This window comes from Pristiophorus japonicus, chromosome 12, assembly GCF_044704955.1.
Source record: "Pristiophorus japonicus isolate sPriJap1 chromosome 12, sPriJap1.hap1, whole genome shotgun sequence".
In the NCBI taxonomy this organism is placed as follows: domain Eukaryota; kingdom Metazoa; phylum Chordata; class Chondrichthyes; family Pristiophoridae; genus Pristiophorus; species Pristiophorus japonicus.
This window is the reverse complement of record NC_091988.1, coordinates 204117536-204143986: the sequence shown is the minus strand read 5'-3', so window position 1 is coordinate 204143986 and position 26451 is coordinate 204117536. Positions and strand designations below refer to the sequence as shown.

Here is a 26451-nt window from a genome sequence, read left to right as displayed (position 1 = left end):
CAAATCTCAGTATGGCAATTTATAAAACTGAATTCAGCAAGGCTGGTAATGGTCAGCTGGCACCAGGAAAAGTGGTAAGTTCCCAGACAAGAACATCCAACTGGTTCACTAATGTCCTTAAGAATAGAGCGAAACTGCCATTCCTACTCAGTCTGGCCTACACAGTTCATTACTTTGTTGACTCTTCATGTCCTCTCAAGCAGCCTAACAAGCCTCTCAGTCGTAATGATTGCTATCAATGTGGCAAACTACCACCGTCTCCGTGTAACTCGGGCTGGGCAATAAATGCAGCCTTGGCAGTGTCACCCACATTCCGAGAACAAATTAAAAAGCATCTGCCCACCACAATGTAAATGAATGCCAAATTTCTGTCACTGGATTTATTCAACTACTCCTCTCCTTCCCAAACATATCAGTCAACCTACCTTTTCCCAGTTGACGTCACCAATGACTTTACAAGTCTGATCTCAGCACTTAAACAGCGAGAGACAGCAGGAACTGCAGATGGCAGCCAGGTCACAGCTAGGTCTAAGCCAAAGTTTTCAAAATTGGCAACCTTGATGGTAATGCTGGCACCAACTAACAGTGGCACATAAATGAAATGGAGCACCATTCAGAACATATATACTCTCACTCTTCAGCAGCTTTCTCCATACCAATTTCAGCCTTTACATTTGCAGCGTATGGACCTTTTGATTAATTTGGTACATTCCTTCAGGTCCCATGGCTCCGAAATTACATTCAAAATTCAGTGGCTTGTTCGCTCGTGATACTTCTACCGAACAGAAGTAATTGCAAAATGGTTCAATCAAGAGCATAAATCAATAAACAGATGGTACAAGTGTTGTAAAATGTCTCGTAGATGGAGTTTCTTTTTCCAAATATAAAAAGCAATTCACAAGATCGTATCTCTTAATGAACATCATCTTTGCCAAAGCACTTCATTGTCATTTAAACCATTTGCACACCACATTCAAAAAGTCAAATACCACATGAGTCTTTATTTCATCATATTCCAACTTTGGACATTTATGAAAATATTAAGTCAACAGAACCAGTGCTGGATCATTGAAAAAAGGAAGCAACTTTTACAACATTACCCCAATTTGTAAAATGGAAATGCCTTTCTGTGCCAACATTGACAGTTCCAAGTTGAGAAGAGAAAGATGGAATAAGTTTGAGAAACACAAGCACATTTGCAATATTTAAAACTGATGCCCATTCTGCAGATGATCAACATCAGTACACATTCTCTGCAAAGTATCGAACTTGCCACCATGCAAGCAATGCGTTTGAGTTGAACTATATATATTCCACATATATAAATGCATAGGACCACTGACAAATGAATGTTCATGTTAAACGTCTGCACTGAAGCCATCAAATTGTATTTGGTGCACAGAATGCCTATTGAGTCACTGAAGGAAAACACGGCAGATTCCAAACTGTATATGCAAAGAGTCAGCTCAATGTTGGGAGGCAGCACACCAGTGTCCTTATAGCAATGTCAATATAGCAATGAGTAGGCAAAAGTAAATCAGACACAAGCAATTTGGACAAGTCAGATAATGAGTCACTCTTTGCCATTTTATGTATGCAGTTTAAGGATCATACAACAGTAGAACAAGACACTGGAGTTTCATGTAAATATTATGTACAACTTCTCTGTTGAAAATTGAAGAAATTAAGTTGAGAATATACCACTAGGACAAGCCAGACCAAAAAAAAAATCACTCATTCTCTTTTGATAACAAGAATTTAGTCTAACACATACCCTTAAAAAGTAATTGTGGGCGGGGGGAGGGGAGAAGCAGCCAGTATTCTGCCACAGATAAATCTAATCTAACCAGCAATAGATCTTCTCTTTTGAATTCACATCAATGTTTTTTCCAGGAATTGTAAGAGTGTAAGAGCATTGCAAATGAGGTAAAAGCAAAATAGGATTTGTACTCCTCCTTGGGGAGAATTGAGCATTGTACGAGGGGGGGGGGGGGTAGAAAGAGAGGAGGAAGATGGGGAAGACAAGTAACACAGCCAGTCTTACCAAACAGGAACTTCAAAAGGGGAAAAATTGAAATGACTTTTCCCCCAGTTGCTAGTTGATTTTCTCAACCCAATGAACAGCAGCAGCAAACCTTTTTCATATGGAAAATCACTGCCTCAGCTGCTCATTAACGAAGAAATTCTTGTATAAAACATTACCTCGTTATTTCAGAAGCAAATTCAATTGCACTAATAGATGATCAATGAGGCAATCAGTCAGATAGCTGTGGCCCTCCCATCTATTTAAGTCAGTCTTGGACAACTTTGTTCCCACCAGGCCATCAGATTCAGACATCAGGTGCACTACAATGTCCTTCACTATCTCACACAAAACACTGAAGAAAACAAAACACAAAGACAGCCAAGCAAATATGCCATTTGTCTGGCCTAATTTTCTTTTTAAAAAAGCAACACAAAGCTTTACATCTAAACCTACAGGAGCTGTTTCCTTTATTTGTCACGGAATGCATTTTATTGACAGAAAGCTGGAGAAGATAATGGTGTATGTACAACTTGTTCTTTTACATCATGGTTCAGTTCAAAACTTTGCCTACTGATCTCACCAAATAGATGTAAATGCAAAATTCATCAGTCTGCAAATTAAATGATCTTTAAATGCAACTGCGCCAATACAAAGACGCTTAATATGTTGCATTTGCAGATATCCTGGTCACACAAAGAACAATGCAGTTCTTACAATAGTTCTTAAAAGTAGTTTATGGGGACTTTTCACATTAGTCCACTGAGCAGACCTTGGGTTTAGATTTGAAGAGATAAATTTGGGTCACGGGTCGACCAGCAGGAGCTCAGAGCAACATTACCATTAGATATTACTGCCAAGTAAATTTAAAAATCCTGCTACTTTTGAGACCCAGTTTGCAGGGGAGCTGAAGCTATGCTCGTGAATCAAGATCAATCGGTTCCAAATTCACCCCCCCGCCCCCCAACTGGTCCAAGCTCCACTGGTACAGTACAGCGTGGGACTGGGACTCCAAATAGAAAATCCATAGGGATGCATCATCCCAAGATGTACTGGGACCTATTACGGACGCTCAGTAGACCAATAAAAATCCTCTCTCACTATACAATGTAGTGTTGCATACGTTTCAGATCTCCTCTCAACATCATTTGCAAAAACACATCAAAAATTCAAACAAGTAATACGCATTGTTTTTTTTGTTAAAAAATGGCATCACACTTTTACTGATTCATTTTGTATCTTTTACAAAAAACTTAGGGATATGATACAGTAGGATTATTTAGTTATGGGTCATTAACAAGCCTGTACAGCATTTCCCAGTACAGGGCACTGTGTCTATCCAGCACATATTTGCTTACAAATACATTTCAAAATGCTAGTTACACTAAATTTCTACTAGCACTGCATGCTGGTACGAATACAATGAACTTTTCCCAGTGCCAGAGGGGAATACATTTGCAGCTTGACTTCTTTTTTTAAAAAAAACATTGTTACAAGATTTCATTCAATCTTTGAATAGGTTTAGTTCAGGTTTTTTTGTATACTTTTACAAACCAACAACCACAAGTAACAAAATTTTTAAAAAAGTATGAATGCAGAAATGTTACCACCAAGTGGGTCAGCATTAAACGGTTGGTGCTGGCCAAATCCTACAGCAAGAAGCGTTTCTACTGGCAGCCTGTAGTGGTCAAAATAAGAGTTCCTCACAGTACTCTGAACAGATTCATCGCTGGTGCAGCATCAATGTGAACAGTGTGGGTCCTAGCAGAACAAGTAGGTAACTAGCACACAGTGAGCTTTACAAACAGTTGAATGTCAAGCCTCGGATCATACATTAGCACATGGTCGAATTGAACACAAATGAAACAATATAATCTGCAGTATGCTGTTTATATTCAGCGATCAGAGAGAATGGCTGCTCTCAAACTCAAAGATTAAAAAAAAACACTGTGCCCAGAACAAAAGGGTCAACATGCACATTAAGAACTGAGCTTCCAACTGATTTGTACCCTAGTTCCTACCATTTCACTGTCTAATGACAGCTGACAAGGACACCCAAGTGCACAAATACTACAATTTACATCACTTAGAAAGAACTGCCCAACCTAGGTTTAGTTCTGATTGCATCATTTCCATATGCAAGGTTAGTTATCTGCAGTTACAGATTTGTTGCCAGAGACAGAGCTTCTTCTACCCACTCAACATTCAGGGTGCCAAAACTTAAAACAAATGCATTGTAACAAAGGAATATGGCTACATTAGCATCTAATATGCATCTGTGCATAGGCTTTATGCTTGCCTAGTGTATGAGTAAGCTAACAGTTTCATGGATCTACACAAAACATCCACTTCTGCTAGGTCTACACTATCAGTGGCATACTTACAATTTCCACTAGACACCTAAACATTGTCATCGGATTCCAAATAATCTGGGTCAAAAAGTCAGCTGCAAACACTTGCAAGTTTTAGGCTATCAGAAGCTCAGACAACCTCCATATTAAATAGCTGCGCTAAAGGCAAGCCTATAAGCTACAGCCTTAGTTTAAAATTTGGGGTTATCCCAAGACTAGCTTAACTTTCCTCGATCCCATTGGTCTATCACTGAGGTCAACTACAGCTGACATTGCTTCATCGCAGGATTCAAAAGCAACCATTGCTTCACCTGTAGGCATGCCTTGTTCATTGAACTGCAGGCACACAGAGTCAGGAATCACACGGTAGCCATAAAAGAAATCCAAGATTTCATCCACGGATACTTTGAAGGGCAAATTCTGAACTTTAACCACTGTTGGGCTGTTGGTATTTAAAGGACCACCTCCAAAGCTTGGCTCAACCCCTGGTCCTGGGAAACTGCCTATACTGCTGCCTCCAAAAACAAGACCATCGCCAATACTACCACTGAGCCCAGATCCAGGACCTGGTCCGGCTCCAAACATATTACTTGATCCACTAAAGCTATTGATGGGGTTGAATGGTGGTATAGGGCCATTAAGATTACCTGAACTGCCACCCGGAGAAAAAATGCTGTCTCCGCCAATACACGGAAGGAAAGGAAGATCAAGACTCCCTTGGTTTGGATTCTTATGACCTTTGGCTTGAAATGGTGGATTTATCTCCATGTCTTGCATTTGCTCAAGAGTGATTAGTTGGAGAAATGCATTGCGTCCGTTTAATTTCTTGCGATGCAGTTGCTCAGCCTTCTGTGCCTCTTCTTCAGTTAGGAAGTGTACCAGTGCTTGCCCTAGCCCTTGACCATTACAGTCAACAAGAATCTGGACACCATTTTCTGCCAGTCCAATACCTTCCAAAAACTGGTACACGTCACTTTTGGTTACATTGTAAGGAATATTCCATATGTGACCACAAATTTTTGGTAAACCACACATGTCCTCAATTTTCATTGTTACTTCTCTCTTCTGTTCATTTGGCAAAAAGTTGTGTGTTCTTTTCTGAATAATTTCTCGCTTTTCTAACATTGATTTTTTAGTGATTGGATGAACCTGGATGAAACGAAAGCCCATGTACTGCTTGTGGCGACACAACGCTGCTTGGTAATCAGTGGGACTTTTAAATTCCACAAATCCTTCACCTGTTGCTCTTCCATTTGGTCCATAAGCTATGAAGATGCTCTCCTCTATGAGGTCCAGTTTATTGAAGAATTCCATGATGTGCTTGTTTTCAGCTTCATATGGTAAGCCTTTCAAATAGACGCAGAACTCCTTGTCATGAGGAGAACGTGATCGTGACCTTTCACGTCTGCTTGGAGATTCAGACCTGGATGTGTGAAATGGAGGTAGGTTTTGTCCATAATGCCCAATGGCTGGTGGGGGACCCATGCTTTTGGGTACATTAAAGCCAGCCGTAGTATTCATCCACTGCCTCTCTGTTGCAGGGAACACGCTGGCAAATCTCTGGCCCATCATCATTTTTCCATGTCGTTTCAGAGCTTCAAAAGTGTCTGAGGGACCATAAAACTTCACCATCGCATCTCTGTTATTACGCCCCAAATGATCTTTCATCATGTGCACTGCATCAATTCGAAGTCCATGAAAAAAATCTCTTACATCTGATTCCATTGCAGAGTACGGCATCCCATAAACATGGACATACAGATCATCTGGATTTATCGGCGGTGGTCCTTTATTCATTGAACTATGGGAATTCATGGGGTGCATGGGATTCAATGAACCCATGGGACCCATGTACATGGAACTTATGCTACCACTGATGCCCAATGCAGACCCAGAGCCATTCATTCCACTGGGTCCAGAGCTTCCTAGAGGAAGAGTGCTACCTGCATTCAGAGGCATGGGTGGCAAACTTGGCATAGGAGGTATAGGTGGCATTGGGGGAATAGGAGCAAGCGGTGCTATAGGAGGAAGGGGAGGCACTGGTGGCAATGTTGGCAAAATACCAACTGGAGGAATTGAAGGCATAGGCGGCAGTGATGGCATTGTAGGTAAAGGAGGAAGTGGTGGTAGTGGTGGTACGGAGTTTATTGTGTTCAATGGTGGCATGGTACTGGCCATAGTGGAACCCATGCTAAACCCAGGGCTGCTAAAGGTGGGATTGAGGCTCGAGGGTGCGCTTCCCATGCTGGCAGCAGAAAAGGTGGGCACATTTTTATTTCCCATGCCTTCATGCAACGAGGAAGCTGTAGTAACCATAGTGGGAGTGTTTAGGTTAGGCATAGTGGTCGGCAAATTACTCCTTCCACTCATACCAGCATTACTCGGTGGCCCTGGCCTGCTTGAGCCCACTGGTGGCATATCCACATTACCAGTTTCAAAGCGTCTACGACTGAGCTCAATCATATTTTGCATTTCAGTTTTACTACTCAGTAGGAGTGATACTTTGCATCCTTTAATTGTACCCCCACCACGCATCATACCAAGCCGTGCATCTTCATCTGTGGAGAAAACGATGAAAGCCTCACCAAGTTCACCACCTACAATATGCACGCCACCATCAGGAATGGTTAATCCAGAGAAGAAATGGCGGATATCCATGGTCCCCGCCACAATGGGGAGACCCTGCAAGCGGATGACCACGGCCATGCTGAGCCCAATCAATAACAACCACCTGCAGATGAAAAAGGCACGAACTACGTCAGACGTGTTAGAACAAAACCAGCCTAACCAGAAATGTAAAACGTACTTAGCACAGAATATAAGCCATCACAGAAAAACCAGCAAATTCTTTGCAGAGGAAGTTTTAAGGACAGGCTTGATCAAACATTGCATTAATTTGAGTCCAACTTGCATAAATACCCAAAACTTAATTGCGTAGCAATTTAATGAAGAAACCACAACAGTAATGCTTTACCACTACAAGTTGCATTTATATAGCGCCTTTTAACGAAATAATAACGTCCCAAGGCACTTCACAGGAGAGTTATCAGACAGAATTTGACACCGAGTCACATAAGGAAACATTAGGGCAGGAGGCAGGTTGTAAGGAGCAAAAGGCAGTGAGGTTTAGGGAGGGAATTCCAGAGCATTGAGTCTAGGCAGCTGAAGACACGGCCGCCAATGGTGGAGCGATTAAAATCAGGGATGAGAGGCCTGAAGTGGAGGAGCCCAGTAATCTGAGTGTTGTAGGACTGGAGGAATTACAAAGATAGGGAGGGAGGAGCGAGGTGAGGCCTTGGATCAATTTGAACACAAGGATGAGAATTTTAAAATCGAGGCGTTGCCAGACCTGGAGCCAATGTAGGTCAGCGAGCGCAGGGATGATGGGTGAACAGGACTTGGTGTGGGTTGGGATATAGGGATCAGAATTTAAGATGAGCTCAAGTTTATGGAGGGTACAAATTGGGATGCCATCCTGGAGAGCGGTGGAATAGTTACATCTAGGAGGTAACAATGGCATTGATGAGGGTTTCAGCAGATGAGCTGATGCAGATGAGGGCAGAGTCGGGCGATACGGCAGGAGGTGGAAGTAGGTGGTCTCGCAAATGGAGAGGATACAAGGCGGAAGCTCAGCGCAGGATCTAGTAGGATGAGGAGGCCACGAACAGTCTGATTCTGCCTCAGGAGGGGAAATGTCATCGGTGGCTAGCAAACAGAGTTTGTGGTGGGGAATAAAGACAATGGCTTTATTGGTCATCCCAATAATTAAGTGGAGGAAAGTTCTGCTTGACCAATACTGGATGTCAGACAAGCAACGTGACAAATCAGAGGCAGTGGAGGGGTCCAGAGAGGCGATGGTGAGGTAGAACTAGGTACCGTCAGTGCACATGTAGAATCTGGCATTGTGTTTTCAGATAAATGTTCCTTTTAATGTCAAACTTCTTTACAGATACGCCAATATGCAACATTAAATTTGAATGCAAAAGCAAGCAGTTTGAGAATAGTAAACTACAACTCAGATTTCAAATCATTCTCGCAACTTGTAAAGAACACTATTTTTCAGACATACAAGACAACTACAGTAAGCAAACTCTTGTATTAGGTTTAGATTACATATAAATCTTATGGTTTTTTGTTTCTGTGCTCTGTGCTAGTAGCCAATTCTACAATTTTTAAAGATAGGATGATCAGACCAGTGGTTCTGCAAACCCAATGCATTCAAATAACAATGTTGCAGAGGAAGATTTAAATACAATATGCCAATCAAACACTTCAAACAGAATTTTCAGCCTAAAACAGACTTAAGTCAAATGTCTTTGCGAGGTTTTTTTAAAAACAATACCACTTCAGACACAAAATAGCAAAAAAATTTGAATCTGAAATACTATATTTAAACCAGAATAGTCTACACGAATCCAAAAGCTAATGCCTTTTTACTAAATACCAATTGAAAATCTCAATGTTTCAGCTCAAAATTTGATAGCAACTAACATGGAGCCTATATAAATCTTAAAATTCTATGTCTAAAACAACCTTTACAGAAGAGAATCTTACCTGTGACCAAAACAGAGGCGTTTCCCTTAAGCAGCTGAGGACACCAGCCAATCCTGTTGTCAACCAATTTAAACCAACTTTACAGACTGCAGAAAGAATAAACGGGATGACAAATCAATGTCTGCAATACGCAATGCAATCAGGCTGTTGTCGTGTACACGAATGTCACCATGTAACACCGCATCCTGCAGAATCAGCGCAAACTGAACATTTCAGAATTCCTCACAACTTCCTGTGTTATACAGCATTAACTATCACATCTCCACTGGCTAAATTTAAAAAAGGACGCTTCAAATCCAAGATCTTAATCACAAGCCTCCAGAACTAATTGTTGTGGTAAGGAAAAGCACAGAAAAGGAAGGTTATTCAACAAAAATGTGATGCCCAAGGTTCTTCCCAAGTGAAACTTTTGAAAACAGTTTTCCCTAAGCAATTTTCCCTCCTGAAGGAGCTCACTCTTTGCTGGGATACAGCTCCATGGATGCCTGGGGCCCTCCGGTATCTCAACCAAGTAGCCATGCTAGTGTAAGCCTAGACAGCGAGCGTCAGCTGGCTAGTCGACCTTGCAGACACAGCCGAGCTCAAACCCACCACGGCCCGATGCTCGCACATACAATTCCCAACAGGGGCCGCTGGATAGCAGCCAGGAGCTGGAACCCAGGAAGGATTGCCATTCGCTATGCCAATGGTAGTGCCCTACTGCTGCACTAGCCAAGATCAACCCACTCACTGAAGATCAGGGGTCAAACCTGGGACTTTTCTGGTCTGCACAGTTCAGCTATTTCTCTCTGAGCTATGGGGGGGCTGGGAATGATATTCATTTCCCCAAGTGAATCAGACCTGATGGGCGACTGTCTTCAATCTTGAAGCACTGGGGCTAGGCACTTTCGTTTCACAGGAGGCCACAAATAACTATTGGAATTTAGTCATGGCTTAAAAATCTTTACAACTGTACACATCTGTTCAGGAAGATGTTAAATTGGAAGACATCTGCCTTCACTGAAAGGGTGGTAGAGGCAGAAACCTGCATCACATTTAAAAAGTACTTGGAAATGCACTTGGAAGTGCTGTAACCTCGAGGGCTACGGACCTAGAGCTGGAAAGTGGGATTAGGCTAGATAGCTCTTTTGCAACCGACATGGACACAATGGGCTCCTTCTGTGCCGTAAACTTCTAGGAAATTGTGCAGAACAATTGGAATTGAGAGATGACAGCTGTGTTTTACCAAAGAGAAACTCAGGCTTTCTACAATGTGTGGCCATTATCTATTTACAAACATCACTGTGGTGTATCTGACACTCGTCATCTGCTGTATGAAATTTGTTACTATGCCATAAATATAATGAAATTGGAATGCTACACAAATTACTCCCGAGTTGAAGAGGTTAGCTGTGAGAATTTACTATAAATCTTCATGCATATGAACTTCCACCCTAAAAACAAAATTGCACATTCTAAACAGATACTAACATGTATCTAAAATACCATTAGTTTCTCTTAAATTCACAGGCCAAGGTGAGGAAGGGGTGTGCACGATACACAGCAATGTTCATCAGATCTACAGTGATGATTTACACCCATACCATTACACAAATCACTATTTTTCCCCACAGGTCATGAAGATGCTATTCAAAGGATTTAGTTCAGTGATAAAGGGCAAGCATTTCACTTAATTAGACTAAATCACTCGAAGCTTATCAAACAACAACTTTTAGAAACACAATCGACTTGAGAATTCCTGCTCCACATTTATTTCACTGCAGCGTCTCCACAGGTTGTACTTTTCCTATGAATACTTCAACAAGAAACTAACCAATTACTCATGGAAAAATGTTTATCCAAAGCATAAAAATTCTGTCAAGAATCCAAAACTGTGAAATAGGGAATGGCCAGCTAGCTGTGATGACAAGACAGTAACCTTGACAAAGGATTGGACGGTTTATATATAGAACGGACGCAGTAGTGGTAACAAAGGCAATAATCTCATTAAGTGATTAGCCGTAACTGTGAATCTTGAATTACAGCCATTATCTGAACCCAGAGATTAGACGACAGCCATGGTATTTTGAAAAATGTCTACTATAGAGCTCCCAGCCAACGGGTAATTTTATTGCCAATGTCACTGATGGGCTTGAAAGATGCAGTGAAGATTAACAATTGTGACAATCAGCGTGAGTTTGTGATAATCCAGTTGGGAAGTAAGCTGCCAGAGTACAACACTCAATTGCAAATTGAAGTTTTTGCAACTTGTTAAAAGGAGTGCATTGTTAAAATAATCTGATCACAGGGGAAAGTACACTGCTGTAAAAAAAGCGATTCTTTGAAGAGCAATTTTTAGAACTACCCATTTGCTTACATTTTTAATAATTAGCATGGACAGTCATCATCTGAAACAGGATCTAAAAGAGCCAAATTTAAAGTTATAAAGTGGGTGATAAGTCATATATGGTGTACGACTGAGTTAAGGTAACAATGACGATCAGATGAGATTGTGGATTCTCAGTACTTTACTCCTCACCAGGCATCGATTAATGTGATTAAAAATATACGCAAGACACAGTAACACATGGGTGCTGGTTATGGATCATTCAAAGGAGGCACACGAGGCTTTCTACTTGTGATAGCACACAGAGATTCACGTAAAGCTCCACTGGTCCAGGCCCACTCTCTCCTACTGATCAGCTGCGTAAGTGTATTCAATGCAACCTAGTGAGTCAGGTTTCACTTCGAAGATTATGACGAATGTTCTGTACAAGTAATAACTGCAGACCCACAATATGCACCATGTTACAGGCACTACTATTCAGCTACAAGAGGTAAATAATGTGAAGCGTGCAGAGGATATGCACATCTTACAACAGGGCTTCTACTTGATCAAGTATCTAGAACAATAATTACACGTCCCTTCCCTGGTAGAATTTTTGCACTTATATCAATTAGGGTTTCTTTTCTTATATCAGCTACTCCTGTGATGCCTCCAACTTAAATGCAGTAAATTTATGCATAAGACCACGTAGACATTGTGCAAATATACAATTTTCCATTATTAAAATTTTTGAATAGGTCCACAATACCTCTCCCTCCCTGCGTTAATCCTATAAAACAGCTTCCTTTCCCTAGGAATAGCAACTCCTGCCTTGTTTGTACCAATGGTTCTGGCTCCTTATTTAAAGCTCATTTGATTAGAAATATAAAATATCAACTTGTATTTATATAGCGCCTTTAACGTAGTAAAACGTCCCAAGTCACTTCACAGGAGTATTACAAGACAAAAAACACCAAGTCAGACAAGAAAAAATTACGGCAGATGACCAAAAGCTTGGTTAAAGAGGTAGGTTTTAAGGAACATTTTGAAGGGGAAAAGAGGTGTAGCGAAGCGGAGAGGTTTAGGCAGGGAATTCCAGAACTTGGGACCGATACAACAGACGGCACAGCCACCAATGGGGTTAAGCGATTATAATCAGAGATGCTCAAGAGGGCAGAATTACACAAGCGCAGACATCGCTGGGGGATTGTGAGGCTGAAGGAGATTACAGAGATAGGGAGGGGAAAGGCAATGGAAGGATTTGTAAACATGGATGAGAATTTTGAAATTGAGGCGTTGCATAACCGGGAGCCAATGTAGGCCAATGAGCACAGGGGTGATGGGTGAGAGCGGGACGTGGTGCGAGTTAGGGCACAGGCTGCCGAGATTTGGACGACCTAATGTTTACCTAGGGTAGAATATAAAAACATATGAAAAATGATGGACAGGTAAAGACCATCTGGTCCATCAAGCCTGTCCCAAAGGAGCCAGGAGTGCGTTGGAATAGTCAAGTCTGGAGGTAACAAAGGCACGAGGGTTTCAGCAGCAGATGAGCTGAGACAGGAGTGGAGACGGACAATATTACGGATGTGGAAACAGGAAGAATTAGACTTAAAACATTTAGGGGACAGTTAGAAGAATTTTTTCATATCAAGTGCTGTTAGCTTATGGAACAGGTTATCAAAAGTTACTATTGAAGCCAAGTCAATCACAATATTTAAGAGAATTCAAGACCGAAAGAAAATATTGAAGTGCAAGAAAATTGGATTGGAGTCGAGAGCTCCAATGTGGAGCAGGCACTGACAAAAATGATGTGCCGAAGGGCCGACCTCTGTGCTGAAATGTCTGATTAAAAAGGGGCAGTCACCTGATGGGTTCATATTGCAGAAGTCTATTTTTATTTTAACAAAAAGACAATTATCCTTCGAGAGCTTGAGTTGCAACAAGACAAAACTTACTCAGAATGTGTCAAATTTATTTTATTTTAGGGTATGTTTTTCCTTAGAAGTACTGAGGAACAGAAAACGTTTCCTGCCTTAATCAGCCAGTATCGGCATAGAGCAAGCTCAGGTCAGATACAGCATGGCCAAATGCTGAGTAAAGCTTCCCCTACCCTGCAAACTAAACAACTTGTACTCAACCTCAACACCCCCGCTGCACTGATGTGACATTTTCGGTCCCTCAACGCTATCCTGGTGATGCAAATGAAACTGCCAAATTAGTGTTAATTGTGCCACATTTGGGGCATCTGAGGTCAAAAATGCCCAACCTCATGTTATGTAGATTCTTACCAACAGAGGGGAGGGAGAAACTTGTAAATATGTCCGGATTTAAACCTATGTCCCACATTTGAAGGACTGTATTTTTTTTTAAAAAACAGGTCAGCTGGCAGCCCAGGCAAGTTCAATAAATGGAGAAAAAAGTTACTAAACATAAACGGAGCCAACGTCCCAAAAGGACCATGTTTTCTGGTAAACTGTGCAGGTGACAATTTCTTTGGGTATTAATAATCCTTAGCCAGTGAAGAAACATCACTCTATACAATCAGCACAAGATATGGAGTAACTAATGCTTTAAAGAGGGAGTGTCATCAACGTAATCCCGTAAAAATTAAACATCCCTTTTGTTCGTTCCATTCCTTTGCCACTTTTAAATTTAAACAGAATACCGACATCATTGGGAGTACTGACTTAAAAGGAGTTTCTTGGGAAACTGCAGAGGAGTGGAAATAACCCTAGTCATAAAGCCAGTAATTTCCCCAGTAAAAGGCGTATGTTAATTCTGCTCCACCATACTCAAACATTTCCTTTTAAGTAAACCACCCTCTCCAAAAATCCATGACACTCAGTTTTAATTAAAAACATTTTTAAATAAGAAAATGATAGAGATGGTAACCAATAGCTGCCCGCTGTGTTTACAACTAGATAGGTTAATGCCTAGACGGAAGGATCTTACTACAAAGATTATTATTCCTGTCTTCACAGGCCAGTGAAATGTAATAATTCCCTACCTTCCCCCACCCACCCCCAAAAAAAAAAGTTGGTAAAGATTAGGAACACTCAAAGGATTCTTCTGCTATAGACAAACAAACATTGTTTTTAGATTTGGAATGCGCACTCCAAGAAACTCAAAACAAGTAGATTATGAATGTTACTGAACAGCAAAGATCATCTGTAAAACTTCACCTGCCACGCAGCGTAGTACAAACAGTATTGAGCCAAGTACAAGATGCTCTAATGTACAATTAGATAGGGCATTAATAGTTTGAATGCATCATCTTAGCTCCCTGTGAACCCTGCGTATATGTGGGTCGAATGATGCTGACTCTCAGCGATGTAAACTCCTATTTGTATGTTTTAACTTTTGATTTATGGAAAAGCAAATCTAACAAGGTTCCAGATTTAATAAAATGCTCAGTCTCTGTATCTTCAGATTAATCTAGGGATAAAAGCAACCCCCACAGGTAGACTCCCTGAAACCAGTCAGTTCAGAGTGCAGCGGAATTTGCCATTTCTACAATGCTTGATGCTGCCGCCCATTACTTGCACAAATGAGTCCTTGGATCGCAAGTCCAGAACAGACAGCATCCACACCACGAGAAACCAGACATCTGTACGATAGCTTGCAACTTTGCAGTACAAGCAATGGCTCTTGCATCGTGCCAATCCGAGTCAAATCCAGATCACAGATAAGACACTAGCTCAGCTATCTCACTGTCACAGGCCAGTCAGCTCTCAGTGATGCTATGAAGCAATGAAAGCAGGGGCAGGGCTTCAGACCAAGTTGGGTTTATTTGCAACAGTAAGACTTCTAAGAGGAAAATGAATTTAGCACAGAATCAGTTTAGTGATGGGCTCCACTTTAGTCCTTGACAAAACTTACACAGATATATTACAAACATATCAACGTTCAATTGATCCGTCCATCTATAACCAGTAGCTGTGGATTGAATACAACGGATTGTGATGCCTCAAGCCCTCTATACTGGCCATCTGCCCACGGTTTCTATAACAGCCCACATGTTTCAATGCTGATAGTTCCTCTGCACTGGTCATTTTTCCCATTAGTTCCCAACCGCACAAAAATCTTGACTCCAATGTCAAACGATTACTGCACCTGACAAAACTGAACTATGAATCAGGTACTCCCAATACATCCCATAATGACAGACACATAGTACAAGATCAATTCATATATTTGAAGTTTTTGGAGAGAGAAAATGTGGTGCAATGTGTTTATTTTCTGGTGGGGGCAGGTATCACTGCCAAGTTTCCTCTTACAGAGACTATCACTAGAATGTCAGTGAAGCAAAATGATGAATGCACAATGTTCATGCATCTACCTGAACTGTGCAAAACATACAGGGGTTCAATTACAGATGTTACCTCCCAATCATGGGCTGTGTCCAGAGAATGAATTTCTGAGTTGTTTAATGTTTGGCTGAAGTACTAGTTGTGGGGAAAAATTGACAGCATTGCATAACATATTGCACATTAAATCATAGTCACATCAATGCAATTTATCCTGTGTATTAGTACCATGCTAAATAATCAGACCACCACCAGGTTTCCGAGTGAACCAAGTACGAGGGTAAAATCTAAGATGCTTGATTCTTTAAGGTCCAGTTATGCAAGATGTTCTTCCTTACACGAACTAACTACCTCGTAATTACCTGCTCCAGCACAGCCAGACTAGCCAATCCATTGGCCATTGTGTTGTTTCTTAAACAGAGTGCCAGCGTTACAAACAAGTACAACCAAGACATGCTGCACAAGCACCATTGGATATTTTCTTAAGCATTGTAATTTCAAGTACTGTACTCTTATGTTCATTGCATTGTTACAGATTGTCACTAGACTTACCAAAGCTGAGCCAAAAAGAATGGCTTCTTGTGAAAGCTACAGAAAAAAAATTGCATTTATATAGTACCTTTCACAACCTCAGAACATCCCAAAGTACTTTACAGCCAACAAAGAACTTTTTAAAGCAGTTACTGTTGTAATGTAGGAAACCCATCAGCTAATCTGCACAGCTAGATCCCACAAACAGCAATAGATAACAACCAGATCAAAATACCATGGAGAACTTTGTGTCAAGGAATCTTGTGTGTCCAGCTGAGAGGACAGACTCAGTTTATTGTCTCATCCAATGGCCAGCACCTCAGACAGTGCAGCAGCACTCCCTTGCTACTCCACTCGAGTGTCAGCTTAGATTATGTGCTCAAGGCTCTGGTATGGGACTTGAACCCACAATCTTTGGACTCAGGCAAGGGTGCTACCACTGAGCCACAGCCGACACTAATCCTTCAGCCCGTTAATGCTAGCTCTGCGGATTGTGAACTACGGCTTTGTAATTTTAAAACATCACTTCTGGCACAGCCCGATTAGAAAACAATACCATTAATCTCTCAAAAATGCCAGACTCCATTGGGTCCATGGAGGGAGATTTACACCAACTTCTGTTGGATTCAGCAGAGGAAGCAGAAAGGCTGGCCATGACTCCCTACACCAGTCAAGCATCCTTCCTAGCTGTGACCAAGGAGAGACAAGAGGTGTTTTCAGCCTGGCCTGCTTCATCCGTCAGACTGAGCAGAGCAGGGGCACAAGACTAACCTGAGGGTTAAGAAAATACGGTGAAAATTAAAATATGATGGGAAAATAGATTTCTCCCACACAAATAGTGATAAGCAGCAACCTCAACACAGTCCTTTGCTCAGGACAGACAAAAGAATCACTGCCTGAGGAATAGGAAAACCAGGTACCCCACTCCCGGTTCTCTGTCAATGCCAAACAGACTATTATGGGAGTAAAGCGCAAATTAATCCCAACTCCTATTTCCTCCTCCCTCCCTGGCCACTGCTATTTACTATCTCACTGCCACAACCAAAATCAGAAGCGCAGTGCGAGGAATCATACATGCCCCCCTTTACCTTGCTGAATTGAAAGCATTGAATGAAGATACTGGCAAATGAGCTAAGCTCCCAACAAAAGTGCATAAATAAACTCTTATCAAAGACGAGAGGAAGGTTTGAGATGACAAAAAACACGAACATTTGCATATTTAAGCCCCCTAAAATCACCAGCATTTTGTTCCAAAGTAACATGCTACACAGCACAAATTCAACTCGAGCCACAAAATCATCAATACAAAATGTGCATCGTGCCAAGATGGTCACTGGTCCAGACAGCAATTTCTCAACATGTAAAATGCTCCATGATACCATTTTTGCTGGTGGCCAAATGACCTCTGATCATTGTCCTCCTTCTTGTACAATCACAACAGCACAGGGAAACTCTTCCCTACAATCATAGTTGACAGATGAAATAACCACCACTCCGAAAAGTTCCAAACTATGTAGTGAATTCCAACAGTATTACCATTTATTACAACACAATCCCCAACCAGAATAAACTGTTCATTTAACACAACTCTGAATGCACAATATGCACCAAGCAACGACATTAAACAGAAACACCAACCCAAAAATCTTAAATCAGCTACTCAAAAGAAAAACCAAGTCATAACAGAACATTTTCAGAAGAAACTGTAACTTGTAACTGCGGACTTGAAATAAGCTTTACACAATTGTAAATCATTCAGGTTAATGGCATCTTTTCAAGGATTACACAAACATTAAAAACAGCAACATTTACACAAGCCCGTCATTAAAAATGCAATAGTTTGAACAATAAACCAAGCATACTTTTAAACAATTACTGCAAGGTTCAGCTTATTATAAACCAGAAGACCTTCCGTACTAAATTGCTTTAGTTCTTGAATACAGATTATCTGAAATGTGATCAGAAAGAATATCATTGCATAACTTTCTCAACACACAGCAGACTGTAACACAACATTGCTCACAGAAGGCAGAATCTTGCAATTATATCACCAGCATAGCAAATAAAATGAAACTCTAAGTGCCACAAAACAAACTATAACTTCAGTTTGTTAAATAGTAAACATAGTAGTTTATACATCATCCCTAAACAAAACCATTAGTAATGAACAAAGCTTATAGATTCCAAGCTCAATAAACAAAATCATGCTTCAAATGCTACTTGACCTGAAAAATAACATGGCCTTGCCAAATACATCATTTTCAAACAAAGGGTTGGTCAATTTAAGATCAGTTTCCCATCATTCAAGGTCAACTGATCAAAACTTGATCCACAACAGAGCAATATGAACTACAAAAATCTTTAGCCCTTGTTTGCACATCACTGCAAATTAAAACACTCCGTTCAAAATATTCAATATTTTTATTGCCAGAGCAACAACGGTGCTGTAGTGCTGAAAGTAGACATATTCTGAAAGCTGCAAACAAAGCTGTGTTTGTTACATATTTTTTATTTTAAAAACCAAATGCTGATCATAAATAAATAAATACACATGCATTTCAGACCAAAGCAGACAGCATACCACTGCTTCCACAATTATCCTCGGACAGCAACCATCAGTAAACCAGTTTCACGCAACAATGCAGAAGCTTCTTAAGCCTTTTGAGAATTAACTGCTCTTTGCAGCTTGGAAGTTGAATATCATATACATACACATACACACAATTTCTCAACATTTCTCATTTGAATGCTGGACCACATGCCCAGAGAGTCCTGCAAGAATTAACTTATCTCTGCTGCAGAATGCTACATTAATCCTTAAAAAGGTTAAAGAAAAAGATTACACACTGAAATAGAAGATCTTTCTTCTGCTCAATCACTGATCTTTTAAACAGAAAGGAGGAATGCTACAATTTTAAACAAGTTTCTCAGAAAACAAGCAACCTTCATACCCAATGAAAAATCCATCTACAACCAAAATCAATTCTGAAATTAAACACATGGCAAAATGCAACTCAAGGGCACAAATTCAGTCTATATTTTCAAATCCTTTCAAGTAGTTAGGGGAAAAAAATATTATTTTTTCAAATTCTATTAACTGGAAGTAATGGAGGAGGATTTCAACACCAGCACTAAAAAAAGGTCATATTCCAAGATCATCTTTTAAGCTGCTTAATTCTCATACATATAGAAAGTGTACGTGTTACCAGGCCGATGAAAATTACAAGCCGATTTGCATGTTTACTTGCAAATTTAAGGCAAATTAAACTTTAGCCATTCCCCTTTTCTTTAAATATTCCATCTGTCAACAGTAAAGGATCTTGCAATTCAGCCTCTCACACAGACATAGATGTCAAAGACAGACAATACCCAGTAGCTTTAAGTCAGTTGAATTTAGCCTGTACACTATCCAGCAGCAGCTTAGAGGCCAAACACATCCTGGTCATAATATTGTAGTATGAAGACTGGAGTGAGGATAATTCTCATGATGTATAACTTCTGATTTTAACTACATGCATTTTTAGAATATTTTGGCAGCAAAGGTGAAAGATCTTTAAAAAAGCTTTATATCCTTGTGTAAAAGGAAAATAACCTACCAGTAAATTACACTATTTGGACAAATTGAAAACCACCTGGACAACACCTTTTTGCATGATTATCTGAGAAAAATGTTCCTTGAATACAGACTGAAATCCTCAGGGTGGTACTGGGCCTTACGTGCTGGGAAGTCTCAGGTTTGATTCATGGCCTGTGCTGATTCCAACAAGGGAAAGGTTTGGGATTCTAGAATTGGACTGCAGGTTTGGAGAGGAAGGAGACCAAGGGGAGAAAAGAGCTGGCTCGGGAACGAAACTGCACTGATCGCTATCCAATGACCCTCTCGAATATGTGGAAAAGGGTAGAGTTGACTCAGCTGTGACGCGATGACCCACATTGTATGAATAGTAATTATGATTTTTTATTCATGCTCAGGATGCGGTTGTCACAGACAAGGCCTGTATTTATTGTTGGTGATGTAACGGAGTATCTTACTATGCCACTTCAGAGTCAACCAGATTTGTGTGGGACTGGATTCGTTTATTGGCCAGATCTAGAATGCTTCCTTCCCTAAAGTAGATTCATCAACCAGTTGTCAGCTCCATGGTCACTTTTATTTACACCAGATTTTTAAAACTCAAATGGTGGGGGTTGAACTCTAAATCTATGGATTATTACAGTCCTCTGGTTTATTAGTTCAGTAACATAACAACTACACTGCTGTTCCTCGAATGCATGAAGAATGGCCATTTGGATGTTAAACTTAAAGGCAGGAATCCCTCCTATAGACATGCTTTTAACATTGCAAAAAGTGTAAGATGGCATACCCTGGCTGCAAATAATAAGATCCCGCTCAGTTCCTTCAGTCAGCTGCAGGAACTCGCAGTTACATAATGTTGAGAATAAATCAGTTTCAATTTCCGGCACTGCAACCAATGCATGGACCTTTCCAGCCATGAGATGTCCATCCACTATGAACGCACTTTTAAAAATTAATCTGACTGGCTAATAAATTATATATATATATATATAATATATATAGAGAATGTAATTTTAGAATTTCATCAGTGCATTTTTTTTAGTCTACGGGTTGGCATCAGATTTCACAGATGGGAGTATAATGGTTTCTTCCAGGAAAAGATGACAGGAGAAATCAATGAAATGACAAAGTGAATTGGAATATTAGGGGTCCTCTATTTTTGGAAAAACATACATTATATATTTTCTAGCAATCTTTCTACATTACAAAGCCAAGACCTTGCATCAACAGCAGTGAAAGGACACTGTATCCTCTGTCAGTCAGGTTTGTATAACCAAAGCACAACATTCAGTCCAAATAGTACTGCACATACCTCCTATATCTTTCAAAGCCACTTGCCAGCAATTTAGAAGCAGAATTGGGCCAAAATAATTCATGTGCTCAGGATTACACGCCTAAAAAAGAAGGCTGGATGGGAAAAATAAGTTTACAACAGAATTTCAAACAATGCACACACAAATCATTCTTCCCAATAATGAACACTTATTACAGTATCACTTTAGTGCATTTAAAAAATACAAACAAATACAATGAGAACATTTATATGCTTCTAAAAACACCTGAAATACCTTTTAGTGTAACATTTTATATAGTAAAAGTGAGTAATCAAATTTCCTGCTTCTAAATAAAACTTACACCGTCACCCTCTCAAATGTTTTGGCAAACCTTGTACATACACTAGTGGTTCAGTAATCCACCAATTCCAGTGGGGAGAAGATCATGAAATTAATTTTAATGAACAGAAAATTCATAGGACGTGATTTCCCAAGATGTACCCCCTGCCGGAAGAGCAGGATCGTGGAATCGGCCCATAATGAAACATCACTACCACAGAACTGTGACTCCCACAACTGAATAGCCTGCCGACACTCTGATAAGAGTGGCCACTTGGGCACGCCAACAAAAGTCAGCATCCACAAAGATGGTCCTCAGTGCAAGCCAATGCTTTCAGAAAGCAAGGGAGAAAACCTGGGAAAGGGGAACATGGGGCAGGGTGCAGAGTGCTTCAATCAACATGTCTTCAAGAGTATGGACAATTCTACTAATAACACGATATCCGCTTTCAAACCACAAGATAGCCCAAAATTTTAAAAAACCTTAACCAGCTATTATTAATTCCATAAACAAGCACACCGTAGCTTATGCATTCAGCTCATTCTAACAGCTGTTTTCCTTCCACCCACACACTCAGGAAAATTCTGCGCAGAACAAACATTCCCCCAGAAACCACAATGCCGCCAATGGGACAGAGTGCCCATAACTATCAATTCAAACTGTACCTGCAGTTGTAATACAAAAAGCAAGGGTAGAGCCAATAGCTTTTTCTTTGAAATAGTCAACGGTTAGGTCTGCTATGATGTCACTGAGAGTCTTATCACCTTTATCTCCAGTAAGCCAGACTTGTTTGTACTCCAATTTGAATATTGGGTTTAAAGATTTTCTTTGATTTTACTCAAGTCTAAACAGTGACACACTGGGATCCAACAGACACTCAATTTGATGGAAAGTCGGAACATAATGCACAAGTTATGCATAAGTAACATATCCAATGGGTTCTTCATGAGTTTCCTGTTCGTCACACCACTCATCTCCAAGTCTTAGTGAGATCAATTTAAGGGTAGTTCTGTGCTCTGGATTCATATGCACCAGCAACTGGATCGAGATTGGTTCACTCAGCACCTTGTAAATTAGTGCAGAGAGAAGACATAGTTCCATTAATCTGGTCAAGATTCAATCCTGTTCTCGGTGAAAGGGTTGTGTTTTAGGCTGTACCATCAAACCCATTTTAAATTTCCAAATTAAAATAAATTCAATGCCTAAAGCTGCAGGGCTGGAAGGGAGAAGAGAACAGAACCCAACTCCATATCACACTGAAATTCTGCCCTTCTCATCGGTCAGAGACTAGCACAAAACTTAACAGCGAAAAACTCAAAATTCTTGGTACTTAAAATCATAAAATTCCAACACAGGCCATTCAACCCATCATGCTTGTGCCAGCTCCACTTTGGAGATACCTGCTCTAATTAATGTCTGTGCTCTCTGTACCCTATGTTCAAGTGTTTATCAAATTCTATTTTCAGAGACTGTGATCGACTCACTTCAGTAGCAACCTGCAATAAAGCTTTCCAGATTCTAACATGTGTGTGGGGTGAAAAACTGTACTACAGCGGTGATCATTTGTTTTTATAACTAAATTTGCAACGGTCTGGTGAATCTGTGGTACATATCGTGTCCATGGGCTCCACACAGCAGTCCTGGACTAGCATTACTAAATGTCCAGATTAAAATATCCAACAAAAGAAGCAGAGTGTATGTGCGGACTAACCTAGAGAGAGGTGAAAATCTGGAGAAAGATGAAGCTTGCTAAGGTATTTAAAGCCTGGCACACAGGCTTCCATGGTGGCTCATCAAGGTTATCTGGAAAGTATTGTGCCATACACACCAGGAAAGTGGCAAGATCTTAGTCGGTGAGGTGGGTGGGGTGGGGTGTGGTAAAAAAGATTCCTGCTCCTGAAAGTCTATGTGCTCATTTGTGGATAACATGTGAAGACAGATTCAGGCTCGGACGTGGCGCCATCGAATAGCCCCGTTGACACTCATCATCGAGGATCATGTGCAAATTATGGTCACTTGGGTTAGGCACCAAAGGGTGCCTCATGCCTGCAGGACTATACCTGGCATGGAGTCAGCATGTTCAGTAGAAACAGAAAATAAAAATGGGCAGAGAAAATAAATTGCCACATTAGAATGGCAAAAATCTTCAAATATTTAAATATTACTACACACAAAAAGGGCAGTAGATGCATTGTAGACTGCAACGCCAAATATCACTTATTACAGTTCCTTTGAATTTGCCAGTGTTCCCTGTAAATAAATACTTATTCTGAAATCATTGGCACAGAAGCAGGAGCAACAGACCGACTCCTCCAAAGTCCACCTTTGCTATGGTCAAGATCAGGGAATTTTAATATGTTTCATAGATTTAAGGTTTCTAAAAACACTTAAAATTTGCTCTATATTCTCTCAGTAGCTCCATCCCCTCTCAATTGGTTTCTGATTTATTTTAGTCTACACAGAGTTTTAAGTCAAATATTCGTTACTCCAATTTAAAAAAAATGTCAATATAAAACCCAGGATCTTGGGTAATTATATCCATTTTAATAAAAGGTGCATATGGAGCTAGTTAGAGCTCCCCAAATATGCGAGGAATTGCCTGGAGTTATTAACCCCAATGCTTTAAAATGACCTCTATTTATATATTGATTTCTTCTAAAAGGCACATTATTTGGTTGGGAGGCAGAATACTAAATGTTTAGAATTGGAAAAATTGAGAAAAGCAGCTCTTAACTTTCCCACACTTTTTTTTTTAATGCATTCACAGGATGTGGGAGTCGCTGGCAAGGCCAGCATAATTGCCCTTGAGAAGGTGGTGGTGAGCCGCCTTCTTGAACCGCTGCAGTCCGTGGGATGAAGGTACTCCCAGTGCTGACTTTGTCGTAGCAGTTTGATACAACGGAGTGTCTTGCTAGGTCAGTTCAGAGGGCAGTTAAGAATCAACCACATATCGGCCAGCCCAGGTAAGGGTGGCAGATTTCCTTCCCTAAAAAGGACATTAGTGAGCCAGATGGGTTTTTCTGACAATCCAGTAGTTACATGACTAGTTACTAGCTTTTTAATTCCAGATTTATTTAACTGAATTTAAATTCCACAGCTGCCCTGGTGGGATTTGAACTCTTTTCTGATTACTAGTCCAGTAATATACCACTAAACTGCCGTTCCCGATAGCTATCTAAATTCAAGACCAAACAAAACATGGCACAGATGATTCCAAACTAACCAAAACTCCAAATTAACACCAGAGTCCACATAAGCTGTTTGCAAAGCCAGAGTCCGTGCTGGGATGACTGCAGTACCTATTTGATGAAAAGAGCAACCAACTGTGCTTGTATCAATCTGTGATCACCACTAATGATTTCCCCATCCCACACCCGAGTTCTAAATATACACAGTCTGCAGTAGCATAAATGCTGCTAGCTCTGCTCATTTCCAGCAGTGATGCACCTGAACTGGAGCAGTTCCAGATGTACAAACAAGACATCTGCACTACTGTACTTGGCACACTTAACTTACCAAGAATGTGATTTAAGATTCATGTCACGTTAACTGTAAAAATGAAACCATTACTGCTTCCTTTTATACCTATTAAAAATCTTCTGTTTAAAAAAAAACTCCAACAAATACACACTAAAAAAATAAAGTCAAACACAGGAACCTTACACCTCACTCACATCTTGTAAAGTAGATGAAAACAAGGTTATAAATGTGTTTTTAAAGAACTCTAGTTTGTGTGATTCAAATGTATAACCAATATACAATTGGACAAGAACACTTTCTAAAGTACAGACTAAACACAATTAACGTGTGCTCCAGGGACAAGCTGATGTGACAAAGTAGATATTCTAACAATGCTTCACCAGAAGCAAGGCACACAACAAACCAGACTTAGCTGACATCCATTTTACAGCAAGGTCCTAAATGAAGAAAATAAAACGTTAAAAATGCAAGTAGAATACAAATTGATTTTTTTTTTTTTTAAAAGGAGCAGGTCGAAAAGAAAACGAACAACCTAGATCACAAATCAGATCAGTCCGATAAAAACAAGTGGAATGCGCATCAACTCCCTTCCTTTTTGACGAATAATTTTTTCTGCTCCAACATTGTTTATACTCAAGATTTTTTTTTTAAATCACTGAAATAAGCCTCTAACTTGTTCTGCACTCAAACCCATTTAGCAAAAAAACCAGAATTGTGTCTGTTCTGAAGGCGCCATGATCCAACATATACAGAGATCGCTGAAAGGGATTCACACCACGACCATTAGATCAAATAGACCTCGCAGCTTTTCGAAAAGGTGCAGTAGACACAAAACAAAAATGAAACCGGTAAATACCTGCAGATTATGAGACACGCATTCTGAATCTTGGAACAGTAAAAAATGGCCAAGGTATTAATCTGCCTGTGGGGGGGTAAAGAGTACATGGGTGGTGCTGAAATCCTCTCCCTGGGTGTCAAGATCAGATATGTGAGTAGCAGCCCGAGGAGCGTGTGGCGAGGGCTTGAGCAACAGCAGTGTGTGCCTGGGCGCTGGGAGGACTCCCGGGCGGTGTCGCGGCCTCTCCCCCCCCCCTCCCCTCCTCCTCCTCCTCCTCCTCCTCCTCCTCAGCGGGCCCTCTTGCTGCGGCCGCACACTCTTTGTCTGCTCCCGAGGCGCGCTCGGAGCGGGCGGCTCGCCTCGAAGCCCCGCCGCCGCCATGTTCTGCTCCTCACACACCCAAACCCATTGGCGGATTGCCCCGACCACCCACCGCGGGAGAAGAAGGGAGCCGAGCCCCCGGGGGAGAAGAAGAAGAAGGGAGCCGAGCCGAGCCCCCCGGGGGAAGATGAAGGGAGCCGAGCCCCCCGGGGAGGAGAAGAAGGGAGCCGAGCCCCCCGGGGAGGAGAAGAAGGGAGCCGAGCCCCCCGGGGAGCGGCCGGTCGGCGAGTGAGTGAGTGAGTGAGGCCTCCCCGGGCCCCCGCGGCCTAGCTGCCTCTCTCCCACCTCACACACAAAACTCCCGAGGTAAGGAAGAAAAAAAAAAGCTGCATTTAATTTAATAAAACACACACACACAGAGAAACAACCCGCGGCGGCCCCGCAGGGAGCTGAGTTACCGAGCCCTTACCGGTGACACGGGGGGGAGGGAGGGGATAAAAGGGCTTAAGACGGAGGCGGCTGTGAGGGTGTGAGCGGACGGCCGGCT

The 26451-nt window shown here is 41.1% G+C and overlaps 2 protein-coding genes across 7 annotated transcripts in view; both read right to left on the bottom strand.

The window, feature by feature from the left end:
* cpne1 (copine I) overlaps nucleotides 1–26451 on the bottom strand; it is a 124098-nt gene extending 97647 nt beyond the window's left edge. The window contains exon 1 of one of the 4 annotated variants that reach the window (XM_070896469.1): nucleotides 26374–26451. The gene's annotated coding sequence lies outside the window, so the exon portion shown is untranslated. Of the gene's footprint in view, nucleotides 1–6959; nucleotides 7045–20963; nucleotides 21042–25601; nucleotides 25690–26373 lie in introns of those variants that run through there. The other 3 variants (XM_070896470.1, XM_070896473.1, XM_070896471.1) reach the window with 3 other exon arrangements.
* rbm12 (RNA binding motif protein 12) lies at nucleotides 1000–26449 on the bottom strand. Of its 3 annotated transcripts, none has more exons than XM_070896465.1 (3): nucleotides 26374–26449; nucleotides 8929–9014; nucleotides 1000–7105 (listed from the first exon to the last, which is right to left on the bottom strand). In XM_070896465.1, the coding sequence occupies exon 3, from the start codon at nucleotides 7078–7080 to the stop codon at nucleotides 4579–4581; it is 2502 nt and encodes an 833-aa protein (XP_070752566.1). In that variant the 5' UTR covers nucleotides 7081–7105; nucleotides 8929–9014; nucleotides 26374–26449; the 3' UTR covers nucleotides 1000–4578. The 3 variants fall into 3 exon arrangements, with proteins under 3 accessions (XP_070752566.1, XP_070752568.1, XP_070752567.1); XM_070896467.1 differs by lacking the exon at nucleotides 26374–26449 and adding an exon at nucleotides 25602–25672; XM_070896466.1 differs by lacking the exon at nucleotides 26374–26449 and adding an exon at nucleotides 20964–21043.

Bases quoted from the DNA above. Each gene is read 5' to 3' on its own strand.
- rbm12 (XM_070896465.1), bottom strand. From the start codon at position 7,080: ATGGCCGTGGTCATCCGCTTGCAGGGTCTCCCCATTGTGGCGGGGACC.